We start from the raw sequence: 13,145 nt of genomic DNA, 5'->3' as shown, positions 1-13,145 counted from the left end.
GGCCTTAGTGTTTTTTATACTCATCTAAATTAATTCTAGCATCTCTTTACGAGTGCGAGAGGGTCGACCAAGCTTTGCCAAAATGAAACTCCCGTCAAAAATGAAAAAGTTGTCAAAAACCTTAGTGAAGTTATTTTGCTGGATGAGTTGATGGTCGGAGCCACAATAATTGTTTAGATCCCTCCTTTCTTATGATCGTGCTAGAAGCTTGTAAACATAATTAGACAATATATGCATGAATAATATATATTTTGTCATCATAAAAACCATGTCAATGTGTCATAACCAACTTCCACTATAGTTTCGATGTTTAATTTTAATACAACTTTGCCGATTCGTGATACTACGTGTACCATTTTGGGGATTTACCTACGAAGAAACTATTCCATGTATTACTTGTCCCCGAGAAGAATAGTAGCTTCTAACAATTACCAATTCAAAACTGGTTCCCCATCACGAATTCTATAGCTCGGATCTTTGTGTGTGTGTGTGTCTATTCTTTTCCCATTTCAACCATGTTTTTCATATGCAGCCTGAACGCTAGTGTGGTGAGCAGCACAAGCATCATAAGCCCTGAAATATGGAGTGGAACAAGGTGTTTATAACAGTTTTAGGGTAGACCAATACAAGAGTCAGCGGATTGAAAACGTAGGATGGTCACAAGTAGTGGCGCCGGCTAATACAGAAGACAATTAATAAGAGAGGTCAAGATCAAAGATTCTAAGAAATGTTGCATTGCCATAATTTATGACGCAGAAAAAGACTACAAAATAATATCCTAATCTACATGACTGGTTTGACAAACGACTATTCTAACTTACAGTTGAAGGAAATGAGACGTAGCTATGTCTTTCCCCTCTTCAACTCTGGGCCAGATACGGTTTCCATTGACTAACTTGTTAGTCTTATACTTCTTGTTGCCGTATTCTTGATCATGTTAATTATTACTTTATACCTTCGTAATCCGAACCGTACGTTAATGCTTTAAAAGAACTGGTCATCACAATAATACTATGAATTATCGTTACACCTTCATAATCAGAAACATTGTGTTTTCAAGCCATTTAAAAAAAAATATTGTCTCTCTCGAAGGTGGTCGAATTGGAGATATTTAGTCATTAATGTGTATCGAATAATTAATTGAAACGATCTTCGAACGATGCTTACAAGAATTGTGCTTCTCTTGATCCCCAAGTCAAGATTTCCCCTTCATAAATAGAAGACTAAGTAAGTTTGACTTTATCGCTCAATTGCTATTACCCCAGTGAGTTGACTGAGTTCGATCTGCCACCAAGTCAAGGAAAAAATTCCTCACCGATATTTTCCTGGAAACAGCGTGTTTTGTCAACACACAATTTCACAGATATTTGCGTACACGAATCTCTAACTCAATACAGTAAACTATACATAAACCAAATTATACATGAGCAAATTATGTTGTAAAGCTTTCTATCATTTCTTTGCTACCCAATCAAAACCAAATGTCTTCTCCCTCTGCAAACCTTTACAAAGTCAAAACGATTTGGCTCTTGTCTTCTCTGCTTATCTATTTGTTCATCATTCTCTCCAATGGAGTTGCAGCTCAAAATGATATCAGTGTCACAAACGTTGGAGCAATCATTGATCTTAATTCTCGTATCGGCAAAGAGCAGAAAGTTGCCATGGAAATTGCAGCTGAAAGCTTCAACAACAAGTCCAGCACTCATGAACTAATCCTTCATTTTCGAAACTCACTCGGAGAACCCTTTCTTGCTGCTTCTGCTGGTAATTAATTTAATGCGAGAGAATATTGTAGTCATGACCCCCATTAAACTTTTGTATATGATTACTTAAATGTTGATTTGTTTTTATTTTTTTTTGCAGCTGAAGAGTTGATAAAGGAAGAAAAAGTACAAGTGATTGTTGGCATGGAGTATTGGCCAGAAGCAGTTCAAGTAGCTGATCATGTTAAAAACCAATCTCAAGTTGTTCCGGTAGTTTCATTTGGTGCACCTCTTATAACTCCACCAATAATCCAACACCGGTGGCCCTTCTTGATACGAATGACAAGCGATGGATCAGCTCAAATGAAATGCATTGCAGACATAGTTGCTGCATACAATTGGAAAAGGGTTGTTGTGATATATGAAGACGATGGTTATGGTGGTTATGTTGGATTGCTATCTCTTTTGTCTGAGGCTCTTCAAGATGCTAATGCAAAGATTGAGAATCATTTGGTTCTTCCGAGACTAAATTCTTCGGTGTCTGAGCCTGCTAAGTGGGATGAAGTAGAAGAGCTGTTGAAGCTTCCCACCTTTCAGTCTCGGGTGTTTATTGTTCTTCAATCATCTTTACCAACAGTGACTAATCTGTTCAGAGTGGCTAAGAAGATGGGACTTGTACGGAGAGAGTCAGCTTGGATATTCACAGAATGTATCACTAGTTTGCTTAACCCTCAAGGTAACGACGATATGGAAGGATCTCTGGGAATCAAGACCTACTACAACGAGTCTAGTAGTTCTTATGTTGAATTTCAGAAGGAATTCCAAACCAAGTATGCAGAAGGAAATAACTCCAAGCCAGGAATTTATACTCTTCGAGCGTACGATACTATTAATGTCATTTCACAGGCCATAGAAAGAATGCCTAATAACACCGCTAGTACTAGCCTTCAAGATATGATAAGTAGATTGTTGAGCAATTACAAGGGTTTAAGTGGGGATATGCACTTCAATAAAGGTGAAGCACTGTTGGATTCTCCTAGACTGAGGATTGCAAATGTTGTGGATGGGAAGATGAACAGAGACTTAAACTTTTGGACACCAAATGTTGGGTTCTCAGAAGGCCTTGACACAAATAGAGTTGATGTTGTTGGTAAAGTAATTTGGCCTGGGAACCTAAGCCGTACCCCAAAAGGATGGGCAATGCCTAGTGTTGAAAAGCCAATGATAATTGGGGTTCCAGGTAAAACTTCCTTCAGCAAATTTGTAAAGGTGGAGTATAAGGACAATCCTGATGAGAATACATATGATGGTTTCTGCATTCAAATTTTCTATAAGGTTTTAAGTCATTTGAATTATCCTCTGCCGTACGAGTTTCAGGCTCACAATGGAACCTATGATGAACTGGTTGAAAAAGTCCATAACAAGGTAACAACTTTATCTTCACTTCTTTTGTCTGTTTTTATCACATTTGATATGTTACTGATAAAAAATGTATGCTTGTCATGTCCGTCAATATGTGAACCGAAGATCTATGATGCTGTTATTGGTGATATAACCGTTCTAGCTGACAGAATGGACAAGGTGGAATTCACTCAACCCTATATGGGGTCAGGGTTGTCAATGATAGTACCCAAAGTAACTGATGAGGAGGCAACATGGATGTTTATGAAACCTTTTACATGGGACATGTGGGTGGTGACCAGTTCCATTTTAATCTACACAATGTTGGTAGTATGGTTCCTCGAGCGGCCAACCAATCCCGAATTTGGTGGTCCATTGAAGGATCAAATTGGTACAGCAATTTGGTTCACCTTCTCCTCTTTATTCTTTGCTCACAGTAAGTACCAATTTCAGACATTAGTACAAGCCTAAAAGAAAAATAATCTCACTTAATTACATTGAAAAATAACCAATGGTTTCATTTTGCAGGAGAAAAAGTCTATAGCAACTTAACTCGAGTAGTTTTTATTGTATGGCTGTTTGTTGTATTGATCCTAACCTCAAGCTACACTGCTAATCTCTCTTCAATGCTCACCGTTCAACGACTGAAACCAAATGTAACAGACATCGAAATGCTAAAAAGAACCAATGCAACAGTTGGTTTGGACGGGGATTCATTCGTGTACAAATACATGGTGGAGGTTCTTGAATTCAAGGAAGTTAACTTGATGAACATATCGAGTGAATACGACTATACAGGCTACTTCAAAAACAAAACAATATTAGCTGCCTTTCTCGAAATCCCCTATGCTGAAGTATTCTTGAACAAGTATTGTGATGGATATACTGATAACACTCCTCCCAATAGATTTGGAGGCTTAAGCTTTGTGAGTATTTTTCAATCTATCTTGTGTTGCTCTTTTTATCCAGAGGAGATAGTGAAACTAATAACATTCTTCACTTTCATCATGCAGATGTTTCAGAAAGGCTCTCCCATTGCCAGGGATTTCACTATGGCCATATTAGAGCTATTGGAGAATGGAGAGATTAAGAAACTTCAAAATGAATGGTTGTCGCCGGAGGAGGAGTGCACGAAGAATTCAACTTCCAATCGACCAGAAAGCTTAAGCCTCGACAGCTTTTCTGGCCTCTATGTAATATCCGGTGCTACTTCTACCTTCTGCTTTCTACTATCTCTTGCTATCTGGCTGAGGAGGTTTCAGCTCCAAGAAACAAATGAAGGCAATGCAAGTCCAAGTAATGAAAATATTTGGAACAAAACTGTCAGAATAGTAAAGTTTTTCAAACTTAGAGATCTTGAAATTCCAAATAGATCTCCAACTTTTGCTAGTTATATTGTGGATTGGACTACTCCAAGGTGGGGAGATTACTCGCCTACCTCCAACACTCCTGAGCAGCCTCCGGTGTTCACGCCAGCAGAGATCGAATGCACTCCAGTAGAACATACAGAAACAAGGGTTTAGGGGTATTCGAAATCTAATACCAGCTGCTTCCCCTAAAAAAGTTCACTGAACTTTCTCATTAGAGTTGATGCTAAGTCCTACCTCCATGAGATTCTTTTATTTTTTGGTAAATACCTCGATGCCAGTTTTGGCTATGACAATTTGTTGTTAGGATTCATTACTAGGAAAGAACTTGTATATGCTTCTTTGTAACAACACTCGTTATCATTACAACTTATCAGTTACTAGCAGAACTTGTGGTTTCTCTTCCATTCAAATTCCTTTTATCTTGGAGTTTTACCTCTTAATCACTTTTCATTGTAAATGTTCTCTCCTACTCAAAAACTTTACTGTATTCAGAAACTAAAGACAATCTAAATTGTCTGTGGCTTATTTAGGCAAGATGTTCAAAATTTAGATGCCCAAAAACATAATACGTTAATGATAAGAATAACTGAGATTGCAAACAAGCACCAGTGGTCTAGTGGTAGAATAGTACCCTGCCACGGTACAGACCCGGGTTCGATTCCCGGCTGGTGCATTTTTTTTTTTACCCATGCACTAATTGAATATTCTGTTCCATGTTGGCATGATCACCCCAACTAAATGAATAGCAATGGTCAACTTGGTCCAAGGTACATAAATACATAATCTACAAAACTTTCCCAACTTAACAAAATTAGAAATGATTAGTGGTGGTCATGCACTCATGCCCAATATTTATGTACCTTGGACCTCAAATAAATGAATAGCTATAGTCAGCTTGGTCCAAGGTACATAAATATATAATCTACAAAACTTTCCCAACTTCACAAGATTAAATATGATTGGCATGACCACCTCATCAACTAAATGAACAGCGATGGTCATTCAGCTTGGTTCAAGGTATATAATCTACAAAATTTTCTCAACTTAACAAAACAAAATATGATTAATATGTCAATCATTTAGATAAAATGTTTGATAAAATATCTCAAAGGAATTTCAAGCAAAGAAAAAATTGCCTTATGACCATGTAAATTTCTTAAGCTTATTTACTCACGGCAAATGTCCGATTAGTCTAAGCCGTTATTCGTTAGTAGGAAAATGCATGATGTAAAAACATATATACCTATGAAAGTGATTCATGCATGATGCAAATGCTAGTATGCTCCTCTTACACTTTTTTTTTTTTTTTGCAGAGAATGGTCAATAAAGGGCGCTGCTGAACACAACAAGAGAGGTCAACATCCATGTGTAATGCTTCTCTTCCAACCCTCTGGATACAATATGTAAATAACAAAGAAAATTCTTTGCTCAAATTAGAACCTCACAATTCTGTCACAAATAATGTTCTTAATCTTCAAGTAAAAATTTTCTCCTAATAGACCAAGTCAATTTGATATGATCTCCCTAAGTACTTTCGTCTCGACGACTTCTGTAACCATATTAGCAATTTCAATCCTTTATGGAAGACCAATTCAAGCATAAAATTCCACACTGTTTATCCTGGAATTAGCAGTATGTTTGTTCAAAAAAAAAAAAAAAAACCAGTAATCATATATATGCAAGTAATATTGCAAGTCCTCTATCTGCCCTACACAATCAAAATCCTGTCATGTCTTCTCATTCTACAGCTAATAGAGACCAAAGGCGTAGGCTCTTGTTTCCTCTGCTCATCTTCTACTTGCTATTCATTCTCTCCTATGCAGTTGAAGCTGAAGATGAAAAAAATGTCACCAACATCGGAGCAATCATTGATGTTAATTCCCGTATAGGCAAAGAACAGAAAGCTGCTATGGAAATTGCAGCAGAAAACTTCAACAAACAGTCAGACACTCATGAGCTAATCCTTCATTTTAGAGATTCTGGCCGCGACCCTTTTCTTGCTGCTTATGCTGGTATATATAGTTGACATACATGCTTCATGAACATGATAGCGATCACCATGCAAGTAAGTGCATAATTTAATTTTGTACTCATGGATTTCTTTAATTTTATTGCAGCTAAACATTTGATAAAGGAACAAAAGGTACAAGTGGTAATTGGCATGGAGACTTGGCAGGAGGCTATTACAGTAGCTGATGTAGTCCATAACCAGCCTGAAAAAATTCCTGTCATTTCCTTTGCAGCACCAACCATAACCCCACCGCTAATAGAACGCCGTTGGCCTTTCTTGATAAGAATGGCAAGCGATAATGCTGCTCAGATGAAATGCATTGGAGATATAGTTAATGCATACAACTGGAAAAGGGTTGTTGTAATATATGAAGATAATGGTTATGGTGGTGGTGTGGGGAGGCTAGCACTTTTATCTGAGACTCTAAGAAATGTTGGTTCTAAGATTGAGCTTCGTATAGTTCTCCCACAACTTTCTGAGTCTGATACAAATTGGGATGAACTAAAGAAGCAGCTGTCGGAGATTGCCAATGTAAATTCTAGGGCATTTATAGTTCTTCAGTCATCTTTACCAACAGTAACTGCTCTGTTCAAAGTGGCTAGGAAGATGGGATTTGTAGGAGCAGATTCAGCTTGGATAATCACAGAGAGTATTGCTAGTTTGCTTGACCCTCAGGGCAATTATGATATGGATGGTACACTGGGAATGAAGACTTACTATGAAAGGGATACTAGTAGTTATGCCAGATTTCAGAAAGAATTCCAAACAAAGTATTCAGAAGAAGATTACTCTAAGCCAGGAATTTATGCTCTTCGAGCATACGATATTATTTCAATCATCACGCAGGCCATAAGTAGAATGCCTAATACTACTCTTCAAGAGTCATTAGCTACAATTTTGAGCAATTACAAGGGTTTAAGTGGGAAAATGCAACTCAAAGGAGGTGAGGTGATGCTAGATTCTGAGGTAATGCTGGACTCTCCGAGATTCAGGATCATAAATATTGTGGATGGGAAGACAGATAAAGAACTAAACTTGTGGACTCCAGAGTTTGGATTTTCAAAAAGCCATGTTAAAGTATCAGGCATATACGGAAGTAATGATGATGTTGGCAATGTAACTTGGCCCGGGAAGCTAAGAGTACCTGACTCCAAAGGCTGGGCAATGCCCACTGATGAGAAGCCAATGAAAATTTTGCTCCCAACTTACCACACAAACTTTGTAAGGCGTATCTCCGGGGAGAACTCAAATGAGATGGGAAAAACGGGTTTATGCCCAGGAAAGAAGCCCCGAGAGAACTCAAATGAGATGGGAACAGAGGATCCATGCTCATATCTTCCTTTCTATGATGGTTTGAGTATTGATCTTTTCTGCTGCGTGCTAGAAAATTTGGGTTATCGCTTGCCACATGAAGTACATGAATTTAACCACAACAATGGCACTTACAATGATACGGTAGAACTAGTCTATAACAAGGTAACAACTTTATCTGTATATAATTTTCTTTTAAGTTCTATGTGGTACTGCATGCATAGATGTTGAATAATATGAAATCCATTAAGTAAAAGCAACCTACGAGTCTAGTTCATATTACACAAGTGCTATGAGTAATAGTGTAATTTAGGATGAGCATTCCCACCTTCACTTCTTTTAAATAGTCTTGTTTCACAAATATTCTGGAATCTTGTTTTGTTTCTTTGCTGCAATATTTGATTTGATTTCTGATAAAGAATTTTAATTTGCTTATCATGTGTATCATCAAATAAAGACTTACGATGCTGTGATTGGCGATACAACTGTACTTGAGCCGCGAATTGACAAAGTGGATTTCACTCAACCATATCTGGAGTCTGGTTTGTCAATGATAGTTCCAGATATACCTAATGAGGAGGAAGCATGGATGTTTTTGAAACCTTTCTCATGGAAAACGTGGGTTGTAACTGGTGGCATCTTAATCTACACGACCTTAGTAGTATGGTTCCTTGAGGTGCCATCAAATCCAGATTTCAGTGGCTCGTTTAAGAATCAGATTGCCTTAGCAACTTGGTTCACCTTCTCATCTTTGTTCTTTGCTCACGGTAAGTAACAGTATTAAACACAAGGACGAGCCTAACTATATAAGAGTAGTTGATAGACAAATAATCTGACCTGTGGTTGATTTCATCTTACAGGAGAAAAAGTCTACAGCAACTTGACTCGAGTAGTTTTTGTAGTGTGGCTGTTTGTTGTATTGATCTTAAGCTCAAGCTACACTGCTAATCTGTCTTCAATGCTTACAATCCAACGACTGAGCCCGAATGTAACAGATATTGAAATGTTGAGGAGCACCAACTCATTAGTTGGTTGCGATAATTCATTTGTCAGGAATTACCTAGAGAATGTTCTTGGTTTCAATCAAGAGACTGTCAAGGTAATAGATAGCAGCTACGACCTGGAAGAAATCAGAAGTAAAAATTTATCTGCTGTATTTCTTGAATTGCCATATGCGCAAGTATTTATGGACAACCATACGGGCTTTACTCTCACCAAAGCCACCCACAGTTTTGGAGGCTTTAGCTTTGTAAGTAGTGTCCAAATTGTTCTTGTGCTGTTCTTTTTGTGCATGTGATATTGGAACTAATAAAATTCCTTTCATTTTCATAATGCAGGTATTTCAGAAAGGCTCTCCAATAGCTAGGGATTTCTCTAAGGTCATTCTAGATCTACTGGAGAATGGAAAAATGAGAAAACTTCAAGATCACTGGTTGACCCCAAACAAACGTCCAACCAATACAACTTCCGATACAACCAATACAACTTCCGATATGCCAGAAAGCTTGCGCCTCGAGAGCTTTTGGGGTCTCTTTGTAATATCCGGGGCTACTTCCACCTTCTGTTTTCTAATATCTCTTACTATCTGGCTAAAGAAGTTATATCGAGGCATTGTTTAAAACTTAACAAGCTTTGTATTAGACAAGAGTACTTTAGGTAAGTTTCTTCTTAAGAACATGCCAGATTTGACCCTGTGACTATGTAAAGAGTAGGACACCATCTATTGTATCATTACTAATTTCTCGGGCAGTATGTATGATAACTTGTAAGTGCTTGTGTGTTGGTTGTAATTATTTGCATTTCAGTTTGTAAGATGACTGTATGCGTTTCAAACTTTAATCCTTCACAGAAGTAAAAACACAGTGACACAGCTCCAAGAATCAAACAAGAGGAAGCAGAGCTATTTTTGTAGCATTTATATTGAAATGAGAATCATTACATGACAAACGTTTTTATTCAATATTACAAAAATATGCCCCCTATACTGAAGATACTTTGGCAACAATGCCTACCCTGACGATGCATCCGGCAAAATGGATCCCAGGTTCTTCAGAATCTTGTTCATGATCCACTATATATATCATATACATACGGCAAGGAAATGTACTCTGGTCACAACTATTTTACAGAGCCTTCTTTTCATACCTCTTCACTGCTACTCTGGCTAGCAGACTTCAGAATGTTGAACTTGCAGAGCGGGCAGGTGGCATTGATCTGTAACCATTTATCTATGCAGGTGCAGTGAAAATGATGACGGCAAGGAAGCTCACGCAGTTCGGTTCCATCATCATAGGCACAAAGGCAGATGCAGCATTCCTAAGATTTCAAACAAGGATTAACATCATAAGCACTTTTGTTGATAAAATTCTCATTTTTGTCCATTGATTGGCAACAAGAAAATTAAATTTTCACCCTACTAGTCTATTCCCCTAGACATACAAATGACTTGCCAGTCAAATGCCAAGGCCGGGAAATAGTGCGCAATACACAGACTCCATTAATGAAAATGTCATGGCATGCATTCTGGGTGATAACACATAAACTGATTTCAAGTATCAGATGAATATTGTGAGAGGAAAAGTAGATTGCACGCAAAAGAAAGGCTAACGATCTTGGTATGCACAGCATATAAAGAAATTTGTGACATTGCCACATCTATTAATTGTGCAGAAACTACCAAGCTGCAGTTCCAAGACATGGGTTATATGCCCAAGAGATCTTTTGTAACTGCTACAAACAATCACTTTGTTAGCTTTTCTAGTTAAAACGAAATGTATCAGAAAACTTACAGCATCCTCTTGGGAGAGAGCATGTTCCGTTGGCGCATCAGTGTCACATTCGGTCATTATTCCTCCAAAAGAGTCTTGGATTTCACCATTAACTTTCTCAAAATCAGATATCTTGCGGAACTTGTACTTTGGCAAATGATCGATCTCTTCCTTAGTTGCTCCTTCCTGATCACAAATAAAACATGACCAGGAAATCAGGCACTTACTAAATAGCATAAATGTGGAAGTTACAAACTCACAATAGTTTGTTGATAAACTTTTACCAAGGACTCAAACAGTGAACTAATGAAGCAGTTGGCCCACACATAGATAGTCCAAATTTGACAAAGAGCATCAAAGTCACAATCAATCTCAAAGGGTAAAAATCACTGCTAGACAAAACCATCCAGCACGATGCCTTATGGAAAGGCTTATTAGACCTTTATTTAAAATCCCAATAGCACATCGACAATTTTCTCTATTCAAAAGTTTAACTGCATTGAATTTCACCAGACAACAGAAATATCTCAATACAATCTAATTGACTTTATACCAGCCTTGGGAAGTTCATTTGTTTTGTGTTGCAGACCACAGTTATTTTGACCAATCAACTAAGGATAAATTCATAAGACTGAGCAACAAATAACGATTTCCTTGTCTTCAAGTGCAGCAGATCTCACTAACTCTAACAAATAGCTTATCAGAAACATCAACATATGATATGGAATAAAGCAGAACATTTTCATAAGTACCTACCTGATCTGTCACGACATATAAGATGGCAATGATGCACGGCAGACAGAAGCAAACAGCTATACCAATGAGGGATGCAACGGCAACGCAAATCACAACAAAAACGACGTCCAAAGCCAGAAAAGTGATAGTGATCCTGCAAAACATCCCCATCTCTTTGTAAGCAAAAACAAGAGACTGGCATTCACAAATGGTTTGTTTAAAAAACAGCTATGAAAAGTAAAGTTAGCTCAAACAAACCAGTATAATTGAGGAGAGTCAGTCGTCAAACTTTCACCGCCAGCAGTCACCCAGTAGAACCCAAGAATCCACCAGATAAACGAAAACATCGTGTTTGCAGACTCCAAATTCTTTGCGAAACTGCCATCAACACAATCAGAATCATCTCACATTCCACTGGAAACAATCAAAAAACTCTTCTAAAAATAACTAGTACAAGAAACATACTAATACAACACTAAAAATTAGTAGCCAGTTCAAAATTTCAAGCTCAAAAATCATCAAGAAAAGTAAAAAAAGATTGAACCTTGTGGCACTATATTCCAAGCTCTGCTCCATTCCATAATCTTCACTCTCATCACTCCCAGAACCAGAAGAACTCTCCCACTGAGGACTCCCTTCCTCCACCGCCACCCGCCCCACCTCCCCCTCCCCCACGCCCCGCCGCCGCGTGCACTCGACGCCCACACAGAACATATGCACCGCGCACTGCAGCGCGTAGCCGCCAATCCACACCCTCAGAGGAACCTCAGGGCTTTCCTCATAGCTAAACCAAAGCACGGCGAGCCCAATCCCGAGCAGCACCGCGTTCCACAGCAGGTCCAGCACCACAATGGGCCGGGAGTAGGCCCAATCACTCTGCCGCTCCTCCAGCTGCTCCGCCGCGGACTCGCGAACCCGGACCGAAGGCTCTCGAAGCCTCATGCGGCGGCCGCTGGCGCGGCGGAGGAAGCGGGCAGCGCCCCGGAGAGGGCGCGGCGGCTGGCGGATGAGGCGGCGGCTACGGAGGAGGTTGTCGGCGAGGGAGTTGCTGAGAAGCGGCGAGGAGGCGGCGTCGGAGGGAGAAGGGGGGTGTTGGGTTGAGCTGAACATGGTTTTGAGGGGTTTGGGGAAATTGGGGGAGCTAAATCATACGTGAATCGGTGGAATTGGGTGTGAAGGGAAAGGGAATTAGGGTTTGAAGAGAGTGAATTTGGGGGTTTTTGGGGAGGATTTGATTGGTGTGACGGATTTGGAATACGGTAGAATTTCTAAAGAAGAAACAACTACTCCATCGTAAAGTTGACATGGACGCGGGATTAACGAAGCAACTTTGTCTTTTTAAATAGGAAAAAATTTCTTTCTTTTTTTTTTTTTTTTTTTGAATTAGAAATTTTTTTTTTTTTTTTCATTTTTAAAGTAGAGACATGAATGAGCTGCACGCCTAAAAATGCTTCTTCTAAGTATAACCCTTGGGGTTGCCCGTTGCCAAATGGGAAATGGTGAGTATATTCAAAGAGTTTTTAAGCTCCGGTAAAATTTTAATGTTGAGTTCGGCCATGGTATTTTATAGTTTTACAAACACTGTTACACAAGTTGTGATTTTATAAACAGTGTCACTCTGTTTCTCAAAAATATAAATTTCATCAAAGTTTTGATCTCATTCATTATAAACCAATGAATAACATCTTACAAATCCGATGAAAAACTGGTAGATATACTCTCAAACCCGAATTCAGACCTAGATTGTATCATGACATTTCATTTATCAATGAACATGGCAAATGCACCACAAGGTGGTCAGCTTTTTTTTCCACAAATAACATGACCCCTTTTGAGCGACTATCAC

General features: G+C 38.7%; 3 protein-coding genes and 1 non-coding gene across 4 annotated transcripts; 3 read left to right on the top strand and 1 right to left on the bottom strand.

The window, feature by feature from the left end:
- Positions 1 to 1,421: 1,421 nt before the first annotated feature.
- LOC112166502 (glutamate receptor 2.7) lies at positions 1,422 to 4,876 on the top strand. The gene is made up of 5 exons (XM_024303366.2): positions 1,422 to 1,764; positions 1,864 to 3,128; positions 3,231 to 3,540; positions 3,633 to 4,030; positions 4,118 to 4,876. The coding sequence occupies exons 1-5, from the start codon at positions 1,482 to 1,484 to the stop codon at positions 4,625 to 4,627; spliced, it is 2,766 nt and encodes a 921-aa protein (XP_024159134.1). The 5' UTR covers positions 1,422 to 1,481; the 3' UTR covers positions 4,628 to 4,876.
- Positions 4,877 to 5,076: 200 nt separating this feature from the next.
- Positions 5,077 to 5,147, top strand: TRNAG-GCC. Its single transcript has one exon. It is a non-coding gene; the product is annotated as a tRNA-Gly (tRNA).
- Positions 5,148 to 5,996: 849 nt separating this feature from the next.
- Positions 5,997 to 9,647, top strand: LOC112167821 (glutamate receptor 2.7). Its single transcript, XM_024304905.2, has 5 exons — positions 5,997 to 6,486; positions 6,592 to 7,961; positions 8,254 to 8,563; positions 8,657 to 9,045; positions 9,134 to 9,647. Exons 1-5 carry the CDS (start codon positions 6,204 to 6,206, stop codon positions 9,413 to 9,415), a joined length of 2,634 nt encoding a protein of 877 aa, XP_024160673.1. The 5' UTR covers positions 5,997 to 6,203; the 3' UTR covers positions 9,416 to 9,647.
- Positions 9,648 to 9,683: 36 nt separating this feature from the next.
- LOC112167823 (E3 ubiquitin-protein ligase At1g63170) lies at positions 9,684 to 12,620 on the bottom strand. The gene is made up of 5 exons (XM_024304908.2): positions 11,844 to 12,620; positions 11,558 to 11,677; positions 11,321 to 11,453; positions 10,586 to 10,750; positions 9,684 to 10,112 (listed from the first exon to the last, which is right to left on the bottom strand). Exons 1-5 carry the CDS (start codon positions 12,407 to 12,409, stop codon positions 9,936 to 9,938), a joined length of 1,161 nt encoding a protein of 386 aa, XP_024160676.1. The 5' UTR covers positions 12,410 to 12,620; the 3' UTR covers positions 9,684 to 9,935.
- Positions 12,621 to 13,145: the final 525 nt, after the last annotated feature.

This window comes from Rosa chinensis, chromosome 5 (assembly GCF_002994745.2).
Source record: "Rosa chinensis cultivar Old Blush chromosome 5, RchiOBHm-V2, whole genome shotgun sequence".
NCBI lineage: Eukaryota > Viridiplantae > Streptophyta > Magnoliopsida > Rosales > Rosaceae > Rosa > Rosa chinensis.
This window is presented reverse-complemented; position numbering and strand designations above follow the sequence as displayed.

Bases quoted from the DNA above. Each gene is read 5' to 3' on its own strand.
- LOC112166502 (XM_024303366.2), top strand. From the start codon at position 1,482: ATGTCTTCTCCCTCTGCAAACCTTTACAAAGTCAAAACGATTTGGCTC. The intron at 1,765-1,863 runs GTAATTAATTTA...TTTTTTTTGCAG, and splicing joins CTTTCTTGCTGCTTCTGCTG to CTGAAGAGTTGATAAAGGAA. The intron at 4,031-4,117 runs GTGAGTATTTTT...TTCATCATGCAG, and splicing joins GATTTGGAGGCTTAAGCTTT to ATGTTTCAGAAAGGCTCTCC.
- LOC112167821 (XM_024304905.2), top strand. From the start codon at position 6,204: ATGTCTTCTCATTCTACAGCTAATAGAGACCAAAGGCGTAGGCTCTTG. The intron at 6,487-6,591 runs GTATATATAGTT...ATTTTATTGCAG, and splicing joins TTTTCTTGCTGCTTATGCTG to CTAAACATTTGATAAAGGAA. The intron at 7,962-8,253 runs GTAACAACTTTA...CATCAAATAAAG, and splicing joins TAGAACTAGTCTATAACAAG to ACTTACGATGCTGTGATTGG.
- LOC112167823 (XM_024304908.2), bottom strand. From the start codon at position 12,409: ATGTTCAGCTCAACCCAACACCCCCCTTCTCCCTCCGACGCCGCCTCC. The intron at 11,678-11,843 runs GTTCAATCTTTT...TGTTGATGGCAG, and splicing joins TTGGAATATAGTGCCACAAG to TTTCGCAAAGAATTTGGAGT. The intron at 10,113-10,585 runs GTAAGTTTTCTG...TTGAAATCTTAG, and splicing joins CTCTCTCCCAAGAGGATGCT to GAATGCTGCATCTGCCTTTG.